Below are 25,345 nucleotides of genomic sequence, written 5' to 3'. Positions count from 1 at the left end.
CATAAGGTTACATTTCTTGTTACCATGCCTGCTGAACACTAAGGAGGGGTTGCAAACACACAGCCCTTTTGTCGTCTTGTGTAGTGCAATGTATATGGATGTTAATGTTTCTGTTCAACAGGGAACATCTGTGAGATGGTGATGTTTCATAGAATCATAGAATTACCCAGGTTGGAAAAGACCTTGAAGATCATCAAGTCCAACTGCGTTTCTGTTATGTAAAAGCAAAGTGCATGCTAGAGGGCGAAGATTCTGTTTCTTCAGCTAGCAAAGAAACAGGATGCAGGTTGGAAGACTGATTTTTAAAGCTATTAGCAGAGCAATAGAGAACAAACAATGCAATTACATTTGTTTCACTTTTTTTTTTTTTTTTTTTTTTTTCCCTCAGTGAACTTGAATATGTAAGGTAGTACTGGTTCTTGCTTCTGCCTTAGGTTAACAGACTCTTGAGAGCTTTTGGAAGTTAGGCTGTTCATTTGACTGTGTTCAGTACTAACTGCTTGTATCTTTGCAAGTAGCTGCTATTTTAGGAAGTGACCTTGAGATCTGTAGAGTCGTTTCCTATAAATTTCAATCAAAGTGTATGAAACCAGCTGGGCTGCTTTAGATGAGCGAGACAGTGAAGAATGAAGCGGGGGAATTTCCATAGGGACTGAAAGGAGGAAAAAGAACATAGTGAAACTAGGATAGGTAGACTAATTTTAGACTGCCTTTCTCATTTCCTTTTGCTCCTGCTGCTATCTTATATAACGGTAATAGTTTTTAGAAAGATATGGTGATGGGATTGTTTGACAGTATAGTTATTGTGCAGACTGCCAAAATGAGGGAGAAAACACGTCTGCAGAAAAACCCGCAGCATGTAATTTATTAAATAAAAACACAAAACAACACAAACAATATGATTAATTGGACATCAGTAGGATGTTCATAATAAAGCACAGATATAACACTTGGGGTTAAATTCTGAAATAGATATCTATCACCAAACAAGAATCCTAAGATATATTACAAACTTATAAAAAGATAGGATGTCCATTTCACTCCAACATGTTTTGTTTACTAACAGGTCTTGTAACAGTCATAAATGTTTCTATGACAAAAACGTTTCTTCATTAAATTACAGCTTAAAATTGAGAGGTTGTTCAAGTAAGGAATCTTAGCATACAAAATACTTCTGGCTTTGCTTTCAGAAACATAGAATGCTTTGTAATTTATTCTCTTATCTTTTTAATCAATAGATAGAATATTTTCTGTTTCATAGCCTCAACCACTTTCTCTGGCTTTTAGAATCATTTTCTACATAGTAGTTTGAAGTGAAGGCCATGAAAGTCAGTGTTGAGTATGTTAGGTGTATTTAGTCAATGGTGTCAATGAATGTATTTCAGTTCTATCTTAACTGTTAGTTCTGAGCAATGTAGATGATGTCTGGAGCTAACCAATAAGTGTATATCTGAGCCTTGTCTGTATAGTAATTACTTTGTTGGTGTTCCTCCACCTTTTGTCTGTGGTAAGAAACTAATATCTGTCTCACAGAATTAGGTTACAGCCATATGCTAAAGCATTTTATATTTCAGTGGGGAAATGTCTAATTTGAACATTTCAAGGTCACACACTGCAGTGAGGAAAGGCTACTGGATGGAACCTGTTGCCCTTTATGAACTTTATGAGTTCTGAAGCACTGAGTACCTTGGATGTCTGTGTCCAGGAGACGGAAGCAGCGTCCATGCTAAATACTATTTCATTCTTAGAATCACCAATACATTTTTGTTATGTGTTTTCATAATTACTGCTAGGTACTTAGTGATTAAAGACAGTCTGGTGTAGGAAATAGCTGAAAGTCGAACAAGAACAAAGAGCAGTTGATATTTGTCTCGTGTACCCCATACAGACTTGTTTTCTTAAGTTAAGCTGGTGTTCTCTCATCTATCTTTGGATATTGGTAAGAGCTGTGTCAAGCCCAGTAATGTTTCCTCAAATATTGACATCTACCTCCTTTTTCTCTTCTCTCTTAACATGTCTGTGGCAGTGTCAGGTGAACTGTAGTTTCCCATGGATATAGGCAGTGTTTGTATTGAAGGTGGGTAGAAGAACAAGTGGGGCATTGGGTATACAGGAATGAGAATTTATTGAACTGTAAGTGGATGCTTATGGGCACCTGGAGATGAAAGCACTGTGCTCATTTAATGCTAGTTGTTATAGTTAAAATGTTCTTTTTCCAATTAATTTTTTTTAAGTCTAGAGGAAAACTCATTCTATATGGAATTTAGGTATGTAAAAAAATTACACTTATAACTGCTTAATAAACTAAGATTGAGAGTGTTACCTTCGAGGCCAAATCTTGCAAATGAATAAGGACAAAAGAGCAGATTCAACCACTTCCATGTTTAATTTAGGCTTCATTCCACAGGTGAGTCTGATGGGAATTGTCAGTCTCACCTCCTCAGGACCAACAACTGGTATAATAGATCTGGTATCTTAGAGGGTTCAGAAATAATAAGCTAATATTTCTATACACGTTCTTGCTTCTCTGAGGATCACCTTGTACTTTGTTAGTAAAACAGGCACTATATCTACTGGTACTAAAGTAAAGGTAGGGTTCTTTTTGTTATGTGTAGTGATTTTCTTTTAGTTCTAAGTTACTTAGTAAGTAACATCTATCAATTCATAGTTAATCTGGTTTTTCAGAGCTGTAACGTATACCTGTTGGTGCAACAACAGAAGCTTTCTAAGATATGTTGTTGCTAGGCATGGTTTATGTATTTTTTTTCTTTCAATAAGGTTAAAAGGAAATAAAGTTTAAGGTGGTGAGGTGCTGTCACAGGCTGCTCAGAGAGCTGGTGGATGCTCCATTCTTGGAGGTGTTTGAGATCAGGTTGGATGGGGCCCTGAGCAGCCTGGTCTGGTACCAGATTTGGAGAGTGGTGGCCCTACCTGTAGCAGAGGGGTTGGAACATGGTGATCCTTTGGATCCCTTCTAACCTAAGCCATTCTATGATTAGTTTCATTTCAGAAACTCAGTGTTTTGTCTTTTTTTTTTTTCTACTTGTAGATTAACTTTTTGAAGACTGAAATGGAAAGGAAGAGCAAAATGATCCGTGCCCTCCAAAACGAGGTAAGAGGAACACTTAAGTGTTGCAAATACACATGTGAAGTCAAAGAAATGTCAGAATTTGACTTTGTCCTGGTTTGGGTTGGGAAAGTTTTTTTTCCCTTGTAGTGAGTGCGGTGCTCTGCTTTGGGTTTAGGATGTGAATGATGTTGGTAGTGTGCTGGTGCTTTAGTTGTTGAGGAGGTCAAACTGCAACAAGTTAAGTGTTCAAAATATCCTATGAAAAGTACTGAGCACAAACTGGAACTTGGATTTATTAGTTTAGTTCAGAAATTAAAAAAAAAAAACAACAATAAAAACATAGAAAAAATATATTAAGTTTTCACTGTGTTGTTTTCTTCTGTTTATGGGTTGTTTTTATTTTTTTCCATCAGAAGTATTTATCAATTTAAATGTGGAGTGACTCAGTGACACTTGATTTCTGGGTACCCTTCTGTCTGAAGTTGGAAATGCTGAATGGGTGGCTGGATTTAGTGGTATTTTAGAGGAGCTTAGTCTAGATTCTGCCAATTTGAAATTTCCCAGTGCTTGTCAGTCTGCAGAGCGGCTGACTATCCCCACACCTACCTAAAATGAGTGGTCAATGAAGGTGCTCAGCATTCCTTTGATTCAAAACATAAGTTGATGGGGATGTCATTAAATTTACTGCTTCAATTCTCCACCCAGAAGAAAAAGTAATTCATGGTGAAACTCCAGGGTAACCACAGTGAGATGAGTTTTGCTCTATCAGAAATGCATACAGGTCAGTGGCCTGCCAAGAAGTTGCTGTGATGTTGCAGTTGACGCTCTGAGTGAGGCACGGAGGTATTGTCAGTGCTCCCACCTTGTAAATTAGAAGAATGTAAAGAAATGCTCAGTGTGGTTCATTGATCACAGTATCTCCTGTGGCAATGGCAGTTCCAAATGCTATGATAGCAGACTGTTAGCCTGCCTCACTGCAGGCACTGGGATTTGTGAGTGTGAGGATGTATGAGTGCATATACCCTGTAGTGTATGTTTGTGAACCAGTTGTACATAAAATTTCTAGACCCTTTCCTGATACCGAGCATCTCTACAATGTATATTGCATTTCTTTTTACTTCACTGTTTAACTTGACTGCTTTTAATAGTTTTTCCTGTTCTCTTCCTCAGCAGATTTTATTTCTCGGTTGTTCCCTGCGGCCATCTTAGTTTTGTTAGGTTTATTCAAGGCTTTGGGCATTTCTGATACAGTGTTTCTGAACAGCTTCTATGCAGTTTGTATGGGTTTTGTTTGACTGTTTCTTTCAGAAGTTTTTATTATACGCCTTATTTTTAACACAGTACTTCATGAAATTGAGTTCTGTACATAGGCTTTATGTTGGTTTTGCTCCCCTGATACCCTTGTATCCATTATTGCTCTTGACTAGCAGTCGCGTGTATTGTCTGCCATGAATTTCCTCCAATCTCAGCACAAGAAAATGCATAAGAGGGGAAAAAAAAAACCAACAACCCAACACAGTTAGAAACAGAGCAGTAGCTGTGTAGCTTCTTTCAGTCATGGTTTTCGTGGTGTTTTAATTGTCAGTCACTAAGTGCACCTTCAGCCTGACTGAGCTCTCTAGGTACTACACTATGTGAAGACTGATGTTTTTTCTAGCTTGTAAAATGCTTAGAGAATAGAAAAATGCTCAGGGAAAAGCATGCAAGTTGACATTCATAATATCATAAATGTTTTAGGAGTATTTCTCATATATAGGTATTTACGTCTCTGATGTCCCATGTCATTGTGATTCTGTTTTCACTAAAGCATTTTGACTACAAAATAGAGAAGGTGCACAGGCATTCTGTGAGCCACTGATGGAGCAGTTTCTGAATTTCTGTGTAGATGTTATTTGGGGCATCTATGTGATTGGTGCTTATCACAAAACATGCGTTATTTAGTCAACTACATTTGCTTTAGGGAAAAACTTGGTTTGAGTGAATTGCATCTCCCTTCTGTGCATGAGTTAGTATATGAGAAGGGAACTAGCAGATATCCCTACCTAATAGCTATTTGTAGAACCTCTATTTGACATTGCCAGTTCCCTTTATGCTCACTAACAGTTTTTTAGGATTTTCATTAATTGATATTTGCCTTTTCAACAGGAACCTCATATTTTGATAATCAGGTTGACAAAATGAACTGTAGTTTCTTGGGGAAAGGTTGTTTATCTGTGCCTTGCCTCCAGTCACTGAGTATGCAGTATGCTTATAAGAAAACTGCAAGTGTAAATATGATGCATGTTTAATGGATAGTGCTGCCATATAATTGTAGAGGTTCTATCTTCATACAGGTGCATAGTGTAAATGGAATTCCATTCACAGGTACTGTTGCCTGTCATTCAAATATTGCGTTTACCCTCTATTTGTATTGGCAAATATTGAATGCAGCAATCTCAGATTCCCCTGTAACTATAAAAATAATTTCCCGTTTTTTTTCCTATCCTTTCAGCCCATACCCTACTGCCATTCATCCTGACAATTCAGAGATAAGAATAGACAACAGCAGCTTTCCAGCTGAATGTAGCAGCTGTGCTGTAGCATATGAGGAGAAGCCAATGGACAGAAATGTAATTTTCAAGCTATTCAAGGCTTTGACTAAATAAATAAATAAAAATCAACATTTGTGTGGAGGGGGAAAAAAAAGTGCTATAGACAGTGTGTAGTGTTGTCTAAAAATTCCTGTTAGAGGTCCTTAAACGCTTCCTGAATAAATCTGTAATACCTCCAGCTGATGCATGCTTATGTGTAATTTCCTTGAGATAAGCAAGTTAGGATTTCTCCCCAAATGTAATTAATGGTATATTCAGCTATATTCTGCACTGAGAAGTACCAAAACATTATTCAGCTCTGTTACACAGATAATGCAGTTGCCACATATAAGACTTAGGTAAAAGGTATCTGTATTAGAAAATAAATAATACCTTTATTTAATAATGCTATTACAGTGTGAGTAGAGAAGATATGACTGCCATTTCACATATTATCTGTGGGCAAGGTGTTTTTATTATAACTGTGTATACCTACATTGAAGTATGTTGATGTCTTTACATGTACTGTTTTACCATAATCCCATGTATTTATTAAGCTGGCACAGTGGTTTATATTGGGCAGTATATTTATTGGCTGTTTAGGCTGTGACAGTATTTTGAAAAACATGGATTACATAAAAGACCAAGCAGTACAGGCAGTACAAAGTAAACCAGGAGCGGAAAATGAATTTGACAGTAGCTCCTAGTAATGTATGTTCTTTCTGCTAAGAAGCATTGTTTCAAATCAGTACCTTGTAAACGATGGTTTGGTACTATTCATATATAAACTGTGGTTATAGCTTTAGTGTCATGTAAATCATCCTAAAACAGTAATTTCTTCAGTCTTTCTGTGCATAGCTACGCTAATAGAAAGTTAAGTCAAGGCAGTTTGATGTCCCTGATCTATTGAGAATTTTGTGCTGTTCAGGGTGAATTCAATTGAACTGCACTGAAAGATGGTGGGGAGAAAAAAAAATGTGTTCTCGTAGTAAAGCAGGAATGAAACTTTAAGGCTTTGACACTTCGCACTATTCTATAAAGGAGGACGTTATATTTCTTCTGTCTTTGTATTCTGGAGATAAAATTATCTCTTATCCTGGGAGTTTTCTAAGTACAAAAATCTGTTCCCATGTAGAACGAAGGTGAATCAAGCCTCATTTCTTCTTTGGATACTATATAGGCTTTCCAATTCAGAAGAAATCATCCATAAGTATCAGAGGTAGCAGCACCACCGAGGAAAACTTACATAAACAGGGAGAATACAGAAGCAGTTTCTGACAGCAGGCAGCTAAGGGCCTTTGAATCTTTATTAGAAGGTTAAAAAATAAATATATCCTTTTTCCTTCCCTGAATTAATGACTGACTGAAATTTTTTCAGTGTGATTTGTACAGAAAATGAGAAGTTGGAAATGCAGTTTAATCAGTCAAATTGGGAAATAAATGTATTGATCCTCTTTGTCCTTGTGATGCAGATGAGTGGAGAAGCTGACCTTTAGCACCATGATGTTAAAATTACCTGCTGAGAAGAGTAACAATGACATGTCATTTCAGAACAGGACATCCATTGATAATGGAATAAAAAAATCAGAATAATTAGTGCCAAACTATTCTTTGCCTCTGAAAACAGTACGCAGTATTTTTTAGAGTATAATTATAAAGGCAGAAATCCCCAAAACTAATCATGTTATGCTATGACATAAAAAAAAAAAAAAAATTGCCATTGATTTTGAGGGAGAAGACTTAGTGTTTGCATTTTTCTTTATGATCATGCTGTTGAATAATACTCTGAAGGCTTACAGGCTCTTCAGATGAGATAGGCAGGGCAGGAAGGGATGGGAAGTTTCCCTCTATGTTGGGAAGTTAAACAGATTGCAAAGAGTTGCATCTGAGTAACAACTACAACCAGGCTGAGAGCTTATGGGTGAAAATCAGGGATCAGTCCAGTAAGGGGCATTCAGATGATGGCATTGAGGGCACCCTCAGCACGTTTGAAGACCACACCAAACTGAGTGGTGCAGTCAGTACACTGGAGGGAAAGGAAGCCATCCAGAGGGACCTGGACAGGCTTCAGAAGTGGGCCCATGAAATCCTAATGAGGTTCACCAAGTTTAGGGTGTTGCACTTGTCTAAGGGTGAACCCAGTCTGTATAAACACCTGGGAAAAGAACCTGTTGAGAAAAAATAGAATATATTGAGCTTTCCGACATTACAACCAGCAAAAGCAGATTGTGGTTTGATATCCAAACTATAGCAGTCTTATATCATTGCTGTCCACCGGAATGCTTGCTTAGGTGGAAAGCACACTGTAACTCATTTTCTCTTGATTCAGATTCCTAGTGACCATTGCCAGCTCTTCTTTTATCATTTGGGAAAAGCCCCAAGTTATTTACATCCGAAACAGTCAAATGTGCATGTGCAGTTCATAGTGTTTGCCTGGCATTGCTTCCTCCTGCTTGTGTTCTCTGCACAGATCATTTGCAATGTGAAAAACCATCCGTTCAGTAGCACTTGGCATGCTAAAGATTTCATGGTTAATGTGCTATAAAAGAATGCCCAATTTTTATGGTGGTTTAAGCTCGATAAATGATGTAAAAATTACTCCATAATTTGAAATTAATTGTTTACAATAATTAAATGTCCCACATTTTTTTCCTTCTGGAAAATTATTTCCTTTTAGTCATTCTCGTTCTTTAAGTACAATTGGAAATGGTCCTGCAGTTATGAAAAGGAACAAAATTAAAACCTAACCTTTTCTAACCTTTGGTGCCATTTTTCTTTTACTGTTAGTGATGGATTATAGTGTGTATTTCTAAATCTAGTTCATATTTTTGTATAAGTTTTATTATGAATACTTTGTTTTGCTCACTTGACTTGGAAATAGTTTTATTTCTTTATTGCAATGTAACTATTACTTGCAAATGTGATAAGGGGAGCCAGACAGGGGCAAGCAGTGATGTAATGGGGACAACTGTTGGTCTTTGTGAGCTCATATGCAGGACCGTGTTTCCAGGGAAAATTCAAGGTGATCTGCTTGAAGGAAGATCACTTTTACTGTCTAGCAAGTAGCTGAGATTGAGAGGCATGTCTTTATAAAAGCTTGCAGCCTTTTATTTTGTGTAAATTCAACAGTGTCTTGAAGCACACAAATTTATTGATTCCACAAATACCAGCTACAAACACTGGCGTCAAATAAATACTGTTTATAAACCACTGATACTATCTTCATCTTTATAACTCTTCTACTTTCAGGCCTCAAGTCCCAACAGAAGTTAGTGGGTTTTTTGAACAGTTAGATTCAATTTGATCTGTTGAGCTTTGCATCAGCCTCCCTAAAGTACTCAGATGTTTCTAACCTGATAAAGCTGTGATATCAGTGTTGCCCCTGAGACAGATACATGTGCTGCAGATTTGATGGCGGTGGTTCAGATGGTGGTTCCTCTTCACCTGCTTTACTCATGCTGCAGGTTGTTTTGTATGAGTTTTCCATGGCTGGATTCCACTGGTAATTGTTTTGTAATAGCTGGCCTATAAAAACAAGCCTATAAAATAGTTTATATGTTACACAAGTTAATTTATGGAAGCAATACAGAACGATGTTGCAAAACATAGAGCTGTAAGCTGAATGTCACAGTTCCGCAGGGAAAGAACTAACATGAGTTTTTACCCAGCCTGAAATGTCTTCTACTTCTGAGTTCTGACAGGCAGCTGCCTTGTATACTAGTGACATCAGGACCTAGGAATATCCAGCACTATGACTGCAGCTGATGTCTTTGCTAATGTGTGTCAGATGAAACAGGGCTTTGTAGCACGTATGCTCCTTCAGCAGCAAAGCTGACCAACTAGATGTAGGCTTGGTTTGTCATTGTTAGGATGTAATTGAGTGCAAGAAAGATAAGTTGCAGCTGTGGAGTTTTTCGTATGCTTGTCTTTATATAACATTATTCTCTTCATCTCTTCTGATTCATGATTTGCTGTCAGCAAAAAAAATATATTTCTTCCAGGGGAGTGCTAGTTAGCATAATCAGCTCTCTAGGTGTCTAATTGTGGCTTCTCTTTTGTCTAACCAGCAAGCTGTAGAAGAGATTGGCACTTCATCATGCTCAAGAGGAGACTGCAAGGTAGCTAGGCTGGCACTACCTAAGTCACATCTCATAGCTGTGTTATGAGCAGTCAGAGAAAACACAGACAGGGTGTGGGTGTTAGCCTACAGTTGATTCATCTTGGTTTTATCTGAACTTCACCTACAATGGGTGTAGCTTGGTAACAAACTATTGATCCAAGCCAAAATTTACAACGACACGTTTTAAACAACCAAGATCTCAAACTAAGGGAATAAATGCGTATTCTTGTAACAAATTCTTTAAATAAATGCATATCTATCTCCTTTAAGTTATCACCAGCAGCAAATTAAACTGTTAATAGCTGTCCTTCTAAAAAGATGGAACTTGTCTGTCTGTTTTACCTGATGAAATTACTAAATGTAAATGACTGATAGTAAATAGATGGAAATGTTACTGTGTTCTTGTTTATTGCACGTGGCTCCATCCCATGTCAACTACTGTTGCATTTGACAGAGTCTCCTTTGAACAAATACTGAGCTCAAATTTTGAGCAGGAAAAACATAATGCAGATGTTATTGGATTGTGAAACATATTGTTAGGAGGAGACTGGTAAAAATGTGACGTTACCTATTGGCATGTATTAAAGCCAGCATGAGAATTAGACCAGAGGTGATCTGTGATTATGCTTTCTCATATTAGGTGACTGCTGACTCCAAAACTAAATAGATACATAAATCAGTTTTTTTCCTCTGACCTTGAAATAACCACACAATCTAGTTAAACCCACAACAAGCAGAAGGGAGTTGAAAATGCATCAGCAAGGATTTACCTTTCTTCCTCCCTCGGTTCTGTTTTGTTTGATCTACAGCAGTTTATTCATTCCGCTTCAACCATTTCTTTCAGCCATAGCCTCAGCTTAGGCCACTTAAAAGTCATCTTAATCCTATCTTGGTTCCTAGACCATATATGAACATAATGTTTCTCTTTAAAAACCTATATATGGTTCTCAGTAAGGTAATGAATTTATCTTCTTTCTCCCACGCCTGGGGAAGTGTTGGCTGTTGGCATTTCAGAACAGTCAGTCACACCAGAAATTTGAGCATCTCCACCTATGAATTACAGTCTTGAATGTGAGGGAATTTGCATTTGCACATCTTTATGGTGGATGTGGATCTTGGATTGGAGAAATAATTATGGATTCCAAGACACACTGTGATTGAGCAGTAACGTCATTAAAGACTGCTCCTCTGAAAGCCCAGCTGGGTTAAGATGCACTGAAACGTGTGTTATAGGTAAAACCACACCATTTTAAAACATACTATATGTATTCAGCTGCTGTTTTGAGAAGCATTCCTAAGAACTGCAATTTGTCTGACCTGAAGACAGAGCTTCAAGCTATTTCTGAGAAGTATGTGAGTATAAAAGTTAATAAATTTACAGGGCAGATATGTGACTTAGATTACTTACCTATGACTGACAGACCAATATACTCTTTGATATCATCGGGTTGGGTAGATTACATTTTTACATCTTCAAGACAAGCATTAATGGGAAATCTGCTGACTGTCAGTATTGCTCTCTTGAGCAAACATTTTAACGCTTAGCTTTGAAGAATAACATTGAAAATACTAATAGCTGCTGAAATACTTGGTCTTCCACAGCCCTAAAATAACAAAAAATTGGGGATTAAAGCACCCCTTTGAACAGGTGATTGTGTGGATTTTGAGTCTGTGGTTGGCAAGAAAAGAGCCAAGCTTAGGTCTTCCATAGTCTTAGTGAGAAGGCAACACAACAGTTCTTGCTTCCCCAGTCTGAGGCACATGTGAGCTGCTGAATATTGACTAGACTGAGACTCAAAGTTGGTGAGTCCTTTTCCTTAGATACCCTCTGGCTATCTATTTCCAACTATATTTTTATTATTCCAACTGTACACTATACTTTTACTATTTCAACCATACAGGTGTGAGCTCATTCACAGATGACCATGTAGAGACCCATTCCAAATGTTCTTGGCAAAAGGATGACTTCTGTCTCTTGAATGCTTAGGCTCACTTATAGATGCTGGAAAAATTTGTCTTGTCTACAGCCTTGGTTTCTTTCTTGCATCTGTCATTGGTGGTCCTTAGTATCCTGAAGTCAGAGTTTCACAGAAGTATATTATTTTTTACTTTTTTCTTTTCCTGGAAATATTATATTTGTGGTATTTGCTCCTATAAAGCAATTAAGTTTAACTTTAGAATGATTTTCATTATGGCCCTTGAAAGTTCAGTATGATCTATCTGTATCATATATTGTTTTACCTTACTAAATTAAGAGCAACCATTTTGGGGGATCCTGAAAGCATAGTCCAATTGAAATTAGGGTATTCTTCTTCCTTGCCAAGAGGAAGAATCCTAGCAAAAACAATTTTGTATGATGATTCAGGAAGGAATAGTGTTAATGATTCACAAAATATCAGTGTTGTCCTCTGAATTAAATCCTGCTATTGCACATGGGTTACAGGGAGCCCAGTCACCATGCCAGTGCAACCTGGCTACTTCAATGCCAGGAAGATCTCACACCAGCTGGATTCTTTGTGGTTTATTGTTTTTGCTTCACGTAACTTAGGGTGGTAGATTGCTACCTTGATTTTTGTAACAAGGCATAGGTAAAAGTGAGCCCGGTTGTATTGCATCTGTTTCAGAGACTGAGCCAGCGTTGCATGGCTTCATGATGTGAACCCCATCCGTGCAAGAAGTCTCACCTTTCAGATCTTGTTGTACTGGTGATAGCATTTAAGTAGTATGTTTGAATGTAAAATAATATTGTAGAAAATTCTGGAATATCCTAACATTACTGTAGGTGTGCTAACTTGTATCTTGCCTAGACAGTATACAATGGTATCATCCCCCAATCTCCCATAGCAAGCTGGAGTTACTTGGTCATATCTTCCACCAGTAAACAGTCCTGAGTGCACTCTTCTGAACGCAAACAGCTCCAAATAAATGCTTTCAAGTGTAAAATCGTCCACACAATGATGTTGGTTGCCACATGGCAACACCCACCTCTCATATCCTGTCAGATATTATAAGTCATATATGATAAGTCAGAGTCTTATAGCAAGAAATGCCTCAAAAAGCAAGTCAAGAAAACAAAGAAGGATTCATACAGTGTACTTCTTGTTTTGCTGTAATAACAATCAATATTTGTCAGGAGGCAGAGCTACGCTTAGTAGTGATATGTAGTTTCCTAAGTAATAAAAAAAACAACACAACACTCCAGTGTTTAACAGAAGTTGTCAGCTCCCTCTGGCAAGCTCCAAATTTTTATGTTCCTAGTAACTCTGACCTTTAAATGCCTGTACTTGACCTTATTAAACCTCATTAGGTTTTCATGGGCCCCCTTCTCCAGCCAGTCCAGGTCCCTCTGGATGATTTCCTTCCTTCCAATCATGTCTTTAGTTAATATGGGGCCTCTGCAAAAATGTGTGTATAGAAGTTAATTATGAATACTTGAATAGTATTAATAGAAGTATTTCTTAAGGTACCTTTCACTTGGCCAAAGGAAGAGAAGGGAGTGAACCTTAGAACCACTGACAGACTGTAGGGAAATTGGAGAATAATGGATGCAGTTTAACAAAACATAGTGATGATCTGAATTTCTAGGTTACTTAAGTGCACTTTCCTAAGGAGATAGTGCCTTTGGCACAACTGTTTGTCCATCAGCCTGAGAGACAATGTTGACTGTTTATGTGGGTCCAGTTTCATCTACTGTGTGATTACGTTACAGTATAATCTCTTTGTATTTACCCCTTGTGTGAAATAGCTGTGCTGAATGTACTTCATCTTTTGAGGAGTTTTCTTTAGTTTACTTTTGATCACCTAGCATCTGCTATCTAGCTTCCTTAGTGTAGAATCTAGACCCGTGTTTCAGCAGCGGTTAGAGCAAGAAGATGCTCCTTTGGAGGTACCACATTCTTTTCACAGAACAAAATTCATTCAGATGTGAGGCTTATGAGAACATTTGCTCTCCTTCAGTTCACATGAAGCCTTTTGCACATCATTTTTTATGTGTGTGAGGCAGAGTTCGGATTGTCTTATTCCAAGTAATGCCCAAAAGGATTTTTGTTTTGCATCACAGAGATGTGGATGTGCATGTCATCTTGAAAGGATTTTTCTGCAGCACTGTGCCCAGTGCTCCCATACTTACACACTCAGAGTAAGTTGGCCCTTAAAGGATTTTGATTGCTTGCCCTTTTAAATTTGGAAGTTTAAGCAAAAGTTCCCATGCACTTCTTAAGAGAAGTTGCTGCACCTTGGTGCAGCTACTGTCTTTTGTTATATTTGTCTTTTCCAGTCACTTGAAGGTGTTGTTCATGTATAGAATAAAACCAGGTTGATAAAATATTCAAAAGATCACTCGAAATGCCTGTAAGTCTCAGTAATAAAACAACTTTTTTTTTTTTTTCTTCCTTAGAACAAAAGCCTCAAAAACAAGCTCCTGTCAGGGAACAAGCTTTGTGGTATTCACGCAGAAGAGGTAAGGAAGGTTCCTCTCTATTCTATACTTAACACATCCAAAGGAGCTTTGTGTCATACTCTTTTGTACTGATGTTCTGGCATAGATGATATATTGAGCGCGTGTGATGAGTGTTTATAAAGTACTCATCTGAGCTCATTTGTGACTTCACTAGAGGCAACTCAAATACGTTAGCAGTCTGCAAACTCAAGTGTTAGGCCTATACAGTATAATTTGGGAATGGTTATTTTATGTACGTGTAGCTCTGTAAGTATACATTGTTGTCTATAACATATGTTAAACTGATTTCCTTTCCCTGCTCTTTCATGCCAGGAATAAGACAGGAGTAGCTAAATGCCTTCTTAAAGTAATTTGTAGTGACACGAAAGGTTTAATACTACTGGTATAATGTTTCATTATTTCAAGGAAAAAGTGTCATGTTATAAAACATTCCCTCTACAGAAACACTAGCAAAGTTACCTGATGATGCAACCCCCCCATTATTTCAAACACCTACATGCCCAAGTAACTGTATTCATTGGAGCATTCCTTTGGTTATTTACCTTTTCATGGGAGTGGTTGTTAACTGTATATGAATATGACTTCTCACACAGATTTCAACTGCACAATTAAGAATCAGGATTGAACAGAAACATAACACTTCTTTACTGAAATTTTCATTGTTAAGGTTGGTTGTGGTTTCTTCTAAGACTTTTAACCATAAACTGCAAAACGTATGAGGTCAAAGCAGAGACTTGTACTAGCTGATTAGCCTCACTGAAGATCTGCAGACACTCTGAGAAATCCAAAGCAGATGTGAGCCTTAAGAAACCTTTAGACTTGATGAATCACTGTGGTAAATATATGAATTTAAAGTGGGTCATGAGAATAAGCGGAGATGCTACAGGACCATCTCTGTTGTTGTTTTGCCTGATTTAAGTGGTGCAAGCTGGAGAGATACAGTTTATTTGTTACTCTTTAAGTGAGTTCTATACATCAAAGCTAATAAATATGTGAAATTAATATTCTTTTAATCAAAGATCTTTCACGGGTAGACTTGCCTACCAGGAAGATCATGCTTCATTTTACTCCCCAAGACTGTGTGCACTGAGTGATGTGTTTCGTGGGCATGGTGATGATGGGCTGATGGTTGGACTAGATGATCTTAGTGGTCTTGGCAGCCTTTATCATTCTATGATTCAAACAGTTTTTATCTGCGTTGAAAGTTGTTTTGAAGGTGGTGCTTCAAGTTTTGCTTTCGTGCTGTCAGAACTTGATATTTTTATTCTGGTTTTAAAAGCTAGTATTTTAATGACTTGCAAACACTGATTCTATTCTCCTCCCTATTTCAGTCAAAAAAGATCCAAGCCCAGCTGAAAGAACTTCGTTACGGGAAAAAAGATTTGATTTTTAAGGTGAGTTTACTTCAACACAGTTTAGATACTAGAGTTGCTATCAAGCTGAAGTAATCCGAGAGTATGTCATGGTTTATAATTATAATGTAATCGGGTTATCTAGATTTATCCGTGATAGAGGCTGCTGCCCCTAGAAGGGGAAATGAACAAAAACAACGGCAGCAATCTAAGGAAAAGAACTTATTTTACTAAATACGAGACACAATATGATACAATATAACTACAACTACTATATCAAACAAGGCAGAGAAAAAAAAAAGAGAGAAAAAAGAGTCCCGGAGAACCGGGGGCCTACTGCAATCTCTAGGCGACAGGCTGGAACGTTGCTGATAGAGCGAGACAGCAGGGATGGAGCGCTCCAAAGCGATAGACAGGGCGAAAAGAGGGACGTTCCAGCCTGGGAGCGAGATTATATGTGTGTCCTCCTCCTCTGGTGATTCATCTCTGGCCGCGTTGTCCCCTGGGATATGTAGTTTCCTCCAAGGGCTGAGTACTCGGGATGCTGCCATTCCATAGATCTGGAGCATGAACCTTCCACACTTCCGCATACCCTCTGTTACACTTCCACATACCCTCTGTTACACTTCCACATACCCTCTATTACACTTCCACATACCCTCTATTACACTTCCACATACCCTCTGTTACACTTCCACATACCCTGTTACACTTCCACATACCCTCTATTACACTTCCGCATACCCTCTGTTACACTTCCACATACCCTCTATTACACTTTCTTATACCACCAAAACAGTTCATACCGCACATGATGTCATGATGTAGAATATTGACAGCACAAAACCATGACAGAGTATTATAAGTGCCTTCATTAGTTTTAAGGAATCTTTTAATGCTGTCTATTCTGAAAAGAACTCAAAAGACGAAAGTCAGTTTTAATGCCATCAAGTAATTTCAGAAATGCTGTGGATTTTTGTGGATTTAATTTTTTTGCAGATCACTCTAACTGGGACAGTGGTTTTTATTGTATCGATTTCTAGGACAAAGAAGAGAAGCTTCAAAGCCTAAAATAGTATTTGATATCTTTATAAATTTGAAATCTTTATAAATATATCATTTATATATTTACATAAATATATAAATAGGCAAGATGAATGGAAAATAGTTTATGAATATCAGATAAAGCAATGCTCTAGTTCCTTGCTGGTGACCAAAATCTGTTGCCCTACTCCATAGGTTCTTTAGTGTATTTTTCACCTTTCTAACTGAACAGCAGAATACAGGTAGATAGCCTTTTTCCTTTGACATCCACAGCAAAGTAAATTTATTATCAGCATTTGGAATGGAGTTAGAAGTTTGTAATAAGCTTAGGTCTCTGGATCCAAATTCCAGTGATGTTCTGAGGTATCCCTACTAGAACTGATGAATCAGGGGAAACAAAATTACATATATATAGAGAGAAGAAATGCCTGTTGGATATACAAACTAAGTAAGTAGTCAGTCTATATAGTTCACTAAAGAAAAAAGAAAGATAGTGGGAAGGGTGGAGTGAACACACTTTTCTCTGGAGGACATCAAGTCCATGTTAACACAAGGGAGGAGAAGTCATGCCCAATAAAAATTGAGGTCACGTGACTGGAGTTTGCAATTGAGTAGTGCTTATATTCCCTGCACAAAAGATGGAGATAAGTGGTCATTGTCAAAGTGCTTAGAGGTAGAGTTACTTACAAAGTAACTCAACTCAATACCAAATTTCTTCTGGAAGGCATATGAGGGAATACTGAGCTACCAGATACAAAGCGTGTCCCAGGTTGGTCACGGTGAATTCTGTTCTCAGGGCTCTGACTTGTAAAATAGGGAAAATATTTACTTGCTCTTTGGGGAGACTATGAGCTGATTGATTTAAAAGCTCTTTGAGAACATCAGATGAATGTTATTAATGAATTGTGAAAACAATTCTGTAGTCCTGTCTCATGAGAGGTTTTGTATGCAAATGTCTGAAACATCTCTCCACTCTTCAGTTCTGTCTCTGATAGATAACTGATTTTCTCATTTGATAAATCCTTTTGCAGCCAGGAATATCTTGGTTGGCCATTTTCCTGACTACATACAATTTCACTTAGAAAGTAGAACAAAAAACCCCTTATGTCATCTTCTTAAGTAGCTGTGGAGGATGTGGGAAAGAGAAGATTCCATTTGCTAGCTTGTATTTATTTAATCTCTGAAGACGCGTGGAATGGAAGCCGTGTGGTAAAAGAGGAGTGCGAAGTTTGTCAAAAATCATCCTGATCTGAGAGAGATTACAAAATTAGAACAAGAGCAGGTGCTTTTTCATTTGGTATCTGGTTGCTTTGATACCAGCTGAATAGATCCTATGCTATTATGGCTGTTTTGTGAAGCTCTAATGCTTTGTGATCAAAGCAATGGACGGATAGCCTTCTGTCTATGAACAGCATGAAACTGATTTCCTGGTTCCTGATATGTTAGAGGACTTCTACTCTTTCCCCCTCCCACTGGGATCCTATTCTATTACACCTTATGCTTTCCTGCCTGCTTTACTGGGGAATGATTATTTGGTGAATTGTATTCTCTGTGTAGCTCTGAATGTTGCGAGCTTTTGATTGCTGCTCAGTGGAAGGATGCATACCTGGATAGTACTTGGATATACTAGAGGATATGGAGGAGCTCTGCAGTCTGTGCTTACGGAACTGATGCTTGCTTTGGTAGAATTGTGAAGATATTTATATATAGAAATGTTGCTTAGGAGAAGTGGAACAAATTGCTGCTGTGAACGTAATGTAATACAAAACATTCAACTGCTTGTTTTGGTTTGCTTTCTTTTGAGTGAGCTCTTTAACTATTGACTTCTCATCTGAACATGTTTCCTGTGCCCATTTACAATGCCCTGAAGTGGCAGTGGAGAGTAAGGCTTTAATAATATAGTGTCGCAGATATCCTGTGGGATTGGCCCCGAGCCTTGGGTGACAACCCCAGTAGTAAGATTTTGAGTAATTGTTTGGAACTATGATTTGTGCTCTTGTAGAGAATGCCTTTGTGTTAGGAGGAGAATGCATCGTGACTACAAGTGTTGCAAAATACTCTTCTTCACCTGTAGCTTAGGGATGATCGTCTCTATGTTTTTTCATTACTAAAGATTTTTGAGTAATAGGCCAAGTGAATTTGTGGTTGTATGTGCAGCTGAGGTTCTCTGCAGGCCAGGAACTTACAAGGTAGTTTGCATTTTATGCTGTAGTTCCATTTGTATGCGTTATTTTATGGAAAGCCAGATAGTAAGATTGATGTCATTCCCCTTCTGAAGCATTTGCAATACAAGGTAATTAAACGTGGGAGATGTACAATTAAACAATCAGTAAAGTTAAATGCTTTATAGCTTTATCAGTAATTAATGCTCTTCCACTGAAGTCGCCATGCCTGGTGATGTATGACAGCCAGGATCACGTTGCTGGGAAGAGCTGATTTTTCTTGTTGAAGCATGGTAATTTATAATTATTATTTTCACAATTTGTTAGAGAATAGGTGTTTTTCTTCAAGGACTATCCTTGTTTGTGCAAAGTCATCATAATGACAGGAGGGAAATTGTAAGTTGTACTCATGTCTGAGGAAGTATATTGCAGATTTCATTTCTGTTTGAAGCTGTTCTTATATGAAAATTCATCTGTTTTATCTATTGATTTCTGTTACAGAATTCAATTTTCTGCTGTTTGGAAATAGTAGACTTGATTTATTACCACACTGTTCTGTTTTGTTTTGTTTGTTTTTTTCTGTGTCAGTGAAGATGCAGGCAGCATCTTTAAATGGATGGCTGATAGGTTGGATTGTGAAGGGATATGGGGTCTTCCCTGAGGTACTTCTGCTCTGTAGCAATTGGACTCATCCACATTTGAGCTGAGTATTGGATTTATTCTACGTAGTTTAGGACCCTGTTGTTTTTGCTGCTTGCCACAGTTCAATCTTTGAAGCTGCTAGTTATCTTCTTTTTTCAAAGTGCCAAACATTATCATATTATTATCAAAAAGCTTTTGTTGATTATTCACATAAGTATTTTTTTTCTTCATTAAGTCAATGCTTTTATATACTTCTAGATATGTAGAGTGATGTTACCCACTACTGGATGTTAAATTTTGTTTCTCAACTGATCAGTTATTTGCAAAGAACATGTAGACATGCTTTCTCTTTTGATAAATGAATTTGATAATTATATAGAATCTTAGATTTGGAAAGGACCTTTAAAGATTATCTTGCCCAACTCCCTTGCAGCAAACTGGGACACCTGCAGCTCAATCAGGTAATCAGGGCTCCCTCCACCCTTACCTTGAATGTCTCTGAGGATAGAGCTTCCATCACCTCTGGGCAGCCTGTTCTAATGCCTCACCACCCTCACTGTATAAGTCTTTTTCCATACTTTCAACCTTTCTCCCCTCTTTAAATTTGAAACCACTTCTTGTGTTTGAGCATGGAGAAGAAGTGGGTACACTTAAGCAGTGGTGACAGTGGGTCACCTCGGTTGTTGCAGGTTCCTATGAGCACATGCAGGCTCTTGTTCACTGCAGGTGAAAATGCATAGTTAATGGTTGGTACAGGTAACTGTTGAAAAATAGTGTTTTGTAGCTGAGATTGCTCCATCAAACAGTGGTACTGTGCTCTTTGTTGTAGTTTCCATGGTAAAATTTACTTACATAAAACTACATATATGTGACCCAAGACAGTTTCTAAACTGTGGCCCAGGCAAGCTGAAAGATTGGACATGCATCATATATGGCTTTAGGTGCATCTGTAATTAAATGGAATAGCTGCCAAGAAGGGTTGTATTCTCAGTCACATTTAGCATCTGCAATACTGATGTACAATAAACAGTAAAATTCAGATGCACAAATCTGTGTGTTTCTAAGATACAAATAACGCTTACAGAAATACAGAATAAGCACATTTCTTCTTACTGGATAATGTATTCAATTAAGCAGTTGTTCCATTTTCTGGTTAAGTGGTTTCCAATTAAAAATTTTTCCTATTCAGACAATGTAAATTATAGAATGAAAATTTATACAGTAAATTATTTTTAAGCAGTTATTTAAAGCCTCTAGTAAAATAAAACTGAGTTGAAAATATCCTGTCTACGTCATGTGTTGCTAAATACCAATTAGTCTGTCATGTTTTCTCATTAAGAAGGGATCATTTGATCACCTCATCTGAAACTTGACCCTAAGTTATTCTGGGTGTGTTCATCCCAAGGAAGATGTTAGAAAAAAAGAAATCTCTTTATTACAACAAAAGCTACAGCTTCTCTAAAGGAGGAGAGGCTAAGGAAGCTGGGAGACCTTATCGCCCCCTTCCAGTACCTGAAATACCTGAGGGTTTTTAGAGTTAGGGCACTATGGTTAGGCTGCAGTTGGACTTGATGATCTTCAAGGTCTTTTCCAACCTGGGTAATTTTGTGATTCTATGGTTTGAAACGCCATTAATTAAGGACTTAATTCTTTTCTTCTAAATCGCTTTGGATTTCTCTCTACTTTAAAATCATACTTGTCCCTTCTTGATTTCCTTTTTTTCTTTTTAATTCATTTTTTCCCCTCCTGTCTTCTCTTCCTACCCTCTTTTTTCCTTTTTTCTTCCTCCCCTTTTTGTGTAATATTATCTATGCCTGGAATAATTTAAATATGGGCATTGTGTGCAATGTAATTCATGGTGAGCATAGGAAAGTACATCCTTTTCATCTGGAAAGGTGCACTTCACAGGTGGAAATTGCTCAGTGAATTCTTTCAGGGGATGAGGAATCGATTTATCTCAGTTTTGTCAGTAGGTCTGGATTCTATAAGAATGCCTAAGAGAAAAGCGATTTTGAAGTCTTCCCACAGCAGGCTTTGCAAAGGCCTTTTCCTCCTTCAGAAAACTGGCCTTGTAGTCCTGCAGGCATTTTTGCACTTGTACTTCGTAAGCTGCCTAAGCCACATAAATTGAACAAGCTCCTTAAAAATGTTTTCAATTAAAACAGCAGTGAAACCATTGTAATAAGAGTTCAGCCTTCGTGGATAGAAAGACTTTAGGAAAAAGAATTGATTACTGTTTGAGGACTAAGATATAAAGTAGTCATCGTTACTTTCGAGTGAGCAGTTCATCATTCTAAAACAGAACCATTTTTAATATCAACATTGTATTATTCCTTGATTCCTGCTTAGTCAGCGGCCTTTTGGTTCAGTAATCTGTGAAATAAAATGAATATCCATGAAAGATGCAGATAAAGTGAATATATTGAAATACTACGGTGTGGCCAGAAATAAGGATAAGAGTTGATGGATGATGCCCATAGGAAGACTTTACTAATACATACTGGCTTGTCCATAAACAAAAAATGTTTCTCTTGATGTTATTATTCTATGTAAGATTACTTCACTCTTTTTACTAGGAGTCACCCAGGAATGAAACCAACGAATTGTCTTCAATCTTGATTTTAATGTGACTGGATTTCCACTGAGAACAGTGAATAATGTTTCAGCAGGCAGAGTGCCCTGGTTTGAAGGAAGCAGCCGATGCCTGTAGCTCTGGTTACCTGCTTCATATCAGCTACCCAGATTTTCAGCCACCTCAGTAATTCATGTGCCTAAGAAGAGCAGATACTCTGGAATTTGCATCTTTAGGTCTGGTGTTTCACAGATGGTGATGAATGGAGAAGCTATCTGGCTTACACCAAGTGACTATCCATGATCCTCTATGTAATCCTAAGCCTTTGTAAATGCACACCATCAGTGCTGCCATCCTGGCCTCTCATCTATCATAGCAATGCTATTTTGTATGATTTCTTTCTTACTGGCAATGAAAATTATCTAGTTACATATACTGGTTTTCAAATGTTGTTTTTCTGTCTAACTGTAGTGGGAAGAAATACTTTAATATGCAACAATAATTACAGTGCTAATGATGTGAGAAATTACTTCGCCCAGTCCTAGTACTGAATGGGAACTGTCTCTGTGTAAAAGCCACATTTTATTTTCTGTCTTGGAAACAAAGAGCTTATTGGCAGTGTTATGTGCTGTATTTAGTAGCAACCATAAATGTTGCTTAACTCAAAGAAAATTCCTACACAGAAATTACCTTTTTTTTTCTGAACAGCCAGTGTGGTTACTCCACTTAAACTGCAGGAAGTGAGATCAAAGGACTCTTTCAATATTGGCTGCTCTGCTGCATGCTTATAAGCCAAGCCAGCAGTCCATTCTCTTTTGTGTGTGAGACCATGACTTGTATCAGCTGTAACAAATGGGATACAGTGGGAATTACGGAATGCATTCACAAGGAACTTCCTTTCATCTGAGCAAGCAATTTCTGCTTTGAAGCAAGATTGTCTCATTGTACAGGTTTTTGACTATTGAAAGTGTGACTGCTCTGATTAATCCACAGATAGAGATGTAATCCTGCTGTAAAATGTGACTAAGTAGTTCTTTACACAACCAGGAAAATACTGGCAGACTTTAGTAATTTTATCAGCCACTACAGCCTATGCCTAATGTTGAACAATGACATCTCTTGAGGTATCTCCTCCTGAAGGACCCTGCAGGCAAATAGCATAGAGCCGTGTAAAAGCATGCAGTCCTCCCACATGTGGGCTTGGGTGCGTGATGCTGACTTCAAATGCACAACTCTCCACTTTCTTACTGTGTAGCTGCATACCTTGCTATTCCCATGACTTTTCCTTTTGTATCTCAAGGGTAGAATGTAGAGAAACAAACTGGGAGTTAACACCTTGTGTACTGGCAGAGAGTAGCATCTTATAAGGGACCAATATGTATGAATATTTGTATGTTTCCTAGTTTCTCTCTTTATGTGTAGTTATGCTGATGTTTATGTCTTAGTGTTTTAAAAAAATTAACATGTCAAATTACAAACAGAAGTGAAATAAAAAAGCAAAATAATTAGAACTTTGATTATTTTCATGTTTGCAAAAGAATACCATGGTATGATTACAGTCGCTTCCTAGTGTGGAATTAGTTGTGCTACTGACACCGAAATTAAAGAGTAAATTTGCACTAACATAAATGATGCAGATTTGAGCTCAGTTCCCATGTAAAAATACATCTTTTCTGCAGGGAAAATAGTATCCCTTGAGGCCTGGTCTTTTAGCAATCATTTCTGACTCAATTCATATATATTACTGAGAATCTCTCCCTTTCTCTCAGGCGCTGCATGAAGAATTGTGTGAAAAAAATACAGTGTAGATGACATCAGCTTTCTCTTTATTCCCACAGGCACAACAGCTGACAGATCTAGAGCAGAAACTAGCATTTGCAAAAGAAGAATTGGAAAAGGCAGCCCTTGATGAAGTAAGAACTGTAACGTGATGTAAGCATGTTTATCAGCTGTGAACATTTTGGTGTTATTAGACAAAAACAAATTGAAGTCTTGCAGAAGTTGAGATGCATAGTTAAAGGCGCATATCTGGGACTACCAGTCTGCATGTTAAAAGGGGAATTGCAGCACACCCAAGTGTTCTCTGACCCTACGTTTCTCTCCTGGTAAATATTATGGCATTTTAATTTTGGGCTAGGTTATGATTCTGTAGGCTTTCCAGAAGCCTGGAATCATCTTCTAGCAAATTATCATTGAGATGATAACCTTGGATGGTATGATTGTTCACATGCTGAGAAGGTGACAGGGAAATGGAACGGTGTAAGTGTAGGAAAAGAACAAAGATCATACAGGTGGAGTTGCAGAAGAACTCTGAGAGTCACAGTGTCCATGCTTATTCTAAATGCAGACTAATATAACCATTTAAGCTCTCACAAACCTTTTTGTCCCTGGCTGAGAGCTTTTCTCTGTGAACTAAAAATACATGGAGATGACCATAGTAAAGACTCAGCCTTAACTGCTTTGACAGTGCTTGCACGTGCAGTAGGAATGGGATCCATGTAGAAAGTAGCACGTATTTTTTGGAACATGAGCTGTTTTGGTAATGAATAATTGAGCGATTGAGTCTCAAACCGTGTCTATTAATATGCATAAAACTGAAATTTTCTTTTGGGATGGTACTAGGCTTCTCTTCTTAGTATTTGTTTTAAAGTATTGTTTGTGTAGATGGTAGATGATGGTATCTATCAAGAGTATAATCAGGGAAATGATAAAGATGTGCATAGTATGTTGACTCTACTTTTATCAGACAGGCAGCTGATACATCCAAAGTCATTGAGAACTTTGTCAAACACCATCTTTGGTTATTTCCCTAAGTTGTACACTTGTGATGGTGATTCATTGGACTTCATACAATTCACAACTGTGACGATGATTTGTATGGCATTATCCATTCTTTTTTAATGCTTTCACACATAAATTTTCTTGGATGCAGTGATATTTCATCAAATGTGAGTTGCCAGTGGCAGTTGCATCATCTATAAATTTTGTAAGTCCCTCTTTTTTTTACCAAGGTGATATGAATAACTATACCAGATGCTGATAAGAGATAAAGATACACTTCAATGCAATTTTTACTGCTCCATACAAATAAAGTACTTTAGTTATGTATTTTAATGGTGCCAAAGCAGCCATTGCTGCAGCAACATTATATTTGTTATCAATACCACAAATGAAAACGGCAAGTTGAGCTGTATCTCTGTATTTAATAACTGATTGTTGCACTTGTCGATACATCTGTTTCCATTTCTACCAGAAAATTAACAGTATTCTAGATCAGGTCGCAAACACACATCATGCAATCATGAGAACAGCATTCACTAATCAGAAGGTTTAACTTGGTTTAAACTACAGTCA

At 37.6% G+C, this 25,345-nt stretch overlaps 1 protein-coding gene across 7 annotated transcripts in view; it reads left to right on the top strand.

Annotated features, from left to right (window-relative positions):
- Positions 1 to 25,345, top strand: part of LUZP2 (leucine zipper protein 2) — a 148,160-nt gene that overhangs the window by 102,525 nt on the left and 20,290 nt on the right. For all 7 annotated transcript variants that reach the window (XM_072337226.1, XM_072337224.1, XM_072337225.1 and 4 more), the window contains 4 exons: positions 3,050 to 3,112; positions 14,157 to 14,219; positions 15,551 to 15,613; positions 23,830 to 23,904. In XM_072337226.1, the coding sequence (XP_072193327.1) occupies positions 3,050 to 3,112; positions 14,157 to 14,219; positions 15,551 to 15,613; positions 23,830 to 23,904 (264 nt within the window). The remainder of the gene's footprint in view (positions 1 to 3,049; positions 3,113 to 14,156; positions 14,220 to 15,550; positions 15,614 to 23,829; positions 23,905 to 25,345) is intronic.

The sequence above is a fragment of the Excalfactoria chinensis genome, chromosome 5, assembly GCF_039878825.1.
Source record: "Excalfactoria chinensis isolate bCotChi1 chromosome 5, bCotChi1.hap2, whole genome shotgun sequence".
Lineage (NCBI taxonomy): Eukaryota > Metazoa > Chordata > Aves > Galliformes > Phasianidae > Excalfactoria > Excalfactoria chinensis.
This window is presented reverse-complemented; position numbering and strand designations above follow the sequence as displayed.